The sequence below is a fragment of the Aureococcus anophagefferens genome, assembly GCF_000186865.1.
Source record: "Aureococcus anophagefferens unplaced genomic scaffold AURANscaffold_73, whole genome shotgun sequence".
Classification (NCBI taxonomy): domain Eukaryota; class Pelagophyceae; order Pelagomonadales; family Pelagomonadaceae; genus Aureococcus; species Aureococcus anophagefferens.
The window spans coordinates 98,400-100,586 of NW_008705624.1; the positions used below are offsets into that span (position 1 = coordinate 98,400).

Genomic DNA, 2,187 nt, shown 5'->3' on the forward strand with positions numbered 1-2,187 from the left:
GCCGCGGCGTCGCCCTCGGCGAGCGGCGCCGCGGCGTCGTCCTCGACGTCGCCGACGCGGCCGTACTGGGCCGCGCGCGCCGCGTCCGCGGCGTCGAAGGTCTCGTCGAGCCAGAAGAGGCCCAGGATCAGGTTCGCCAGCGCGAGGCCCGCGCCGAGGAGCGACGGCGCGAGCGCCGGGAACGCGGCGATCCGCCCGTAGAGCAGCGCCGCGGCCGCGGGCGCGAGGAGCTGCGTGAGCGTGCCGCCGGAGAGCAGGTAGGAGTTGACGAGGTTCTGCCGCTCCGCGCCCGCGACCTCGCCGGCGTAGAGGCCGGACAGCGACACCCAGCCGCTGCCCGCGCCGAGGAAGACCGCGCGGACCGCGAGCGCCGCGGGCAGGCGGCGGCAGAACCCAAAGGCCAGGTTGCCCACGAGGTAGCCGAAGAGCGTCAGGAGCAGCGCGGGCCGCCGGCCCCACTTGTCCGCGACGCGGCCCCAGAGCACGGCCGTGAACAGGCGCCCGAAGGTCAGCGCCGAGCCCAGGTACCCCGCGAGGTAGCCCGCCTCGTCGACCGTCGCGCTCCAGCCGAGGTCGACGCAGAGGAAGCCCGCGTAGCTGAAGAGGCTGCAGATGGCATAAAAATGCGTCATGCCGCCGAGCGCGAGCACGAAGACCGGCCGCCAGGGGAAGGGCGCCTCGGCGCGGCTCAGCTTGTCGGGCGGCGGCCGGCACATGGCCGGCCGCTGCAGCGCTGCTGGCGACGCGCCGCGGCGGCTGCTGCTGGGCGGTGAGGACTGAGTCTGTGCCGCTCTCGCGGCTGCTGTTGCTGGGCGGTGAGGGCCTGACTGGGTCTGTGTCGCTCCTCGATGGGCAGCCTCATCCTTTTGTATCGCGCCGAAGGTCAATTGAAGGTCTTGTTGCAGTGTCTTGAACTCAGGTCAGCCTTCTCGAGCCGCGGCGCCGTCGGCACCGACCGCTGCCAGCGCCAAGAGCGTGCGAAACGCTGCACATCGCAGCGCTGCGTCGACGCAAACCAGCGCTGCAGCGCACGCGTCGCGAACCGCATCAAAAACACGCACGCATGGTGGTCCTCCGGACGAGGCGCTACGCGCGCTGGGTCGTGCGCGGCCTGCTGTCGGAGCTCTGGTCGAACGTCGGGCCGTCGCGGCGCTTCGCGGGCCCGCCGGTCGCGCCGCGCGGCGCGCCGGGCTGGGCCGTCGTCACGGGCGGCACGGGCGCGATCGGCGAGGCCGTGTGCCGCGGCCTCGCGGCGCGCGGCTACGACGTCGTCGTCGGCGCGCGCGACGCCGCGAAGGGCGCCGCCGTCGCCGACGCCGTCGCGCGCGACTTCGGCGTGCGGTCGCGCGCGGCCGTCGGCGACGTCCGCGACGCGGCGACGTTCGCCGGCGGCGACGACGCGCCGGTGTTGTTGGTCAACAACGCGGGCGTCATGGGCGTCGCGCGCGACGAGACGCTGCGCGTGAACCTGTTCGCGCCCGCGGGCCTGAGTTTCACGCTTCTCGACGGCAACGCCGACCTCCGCGTCGTCAACGTCTGCTCGTCGAGCCACCTCCGCGCGGGGCGGTCCGCGGCGACCGCCTCGGGGATGCCGGCGTCGACGGGAGTTTGGAGGCCTACGCCGAGAGCAAGCTCGGTCTCATGCAGCACACGGCGGCGCTGCGGCGGTCCGGCGTCGACGCGCGCGCGTGCCATCCCGGTTTGGTGTGGACGCCCATGATGCGGGGCTTCTTCGGGCCGCGGCTCTGCGCCTTCCTCGGGCCCGTGCGCCGTCGCTTATTTCGCACGCCGGAGCAGGGCGCCGCGACGGTCCTCGCCGCGGCGCTCGAGGAAAGTCTCGAGGACGCGGACGGCGACCTGATTTACTTCGTCGACGGGAGACTCGCGCCGCGAGCGGCGTCGCCCGAGGCGCGGACCCAGGAGCTGCCGCCGGACGTCGCCGCCCTGCTGCGGCGCGGCGTGTCGTAAGTGGCATCCGTCTGGGCGAGTCGAGCAGGTGTGGGTCGTCGAAGGCGCCCGTACGGACGCGTGTGGAGGCGTGTGTGGACGCGTCGGGGACGCGTCCATTGGCATCGCGTCCTCCGATCGCGATATCGGTTTGTACGGCCGCCAACCGCGCTGCCGCGCGCGCGCCCGCGCTCGACGTGCGGCGGACGCGCTCGCTGCCGGCGAGGTCGACGAAGAGGC

At 73.9% G+C, this 2,187-nt stretch overlaps 1 protein-coding gene across 1 annotated transcript; it reads left to right on the forward strand.

Annotated features, from left to right (window-relative positions):
• Positions 1–1,641: 1,641 nt before the first annotated feature.
• Positions 1,642–1,968, forward strand: AURANDRAFT_68211 (hypothetical protein; the record flags this gene model as incomplete). The annotated part of the gene is made up of 1 exon (XM_009043838.1): positions 1,642–1,968. One exon carries the CDS (start codon positions 1,642–1,644, stop codon positions 1,966–1,968), a length of 327 nt encoding a protein of 108 aa, XP_009042086.1.
• Positions 1,969–2,187: the final 219 nt, after the last annotated feature.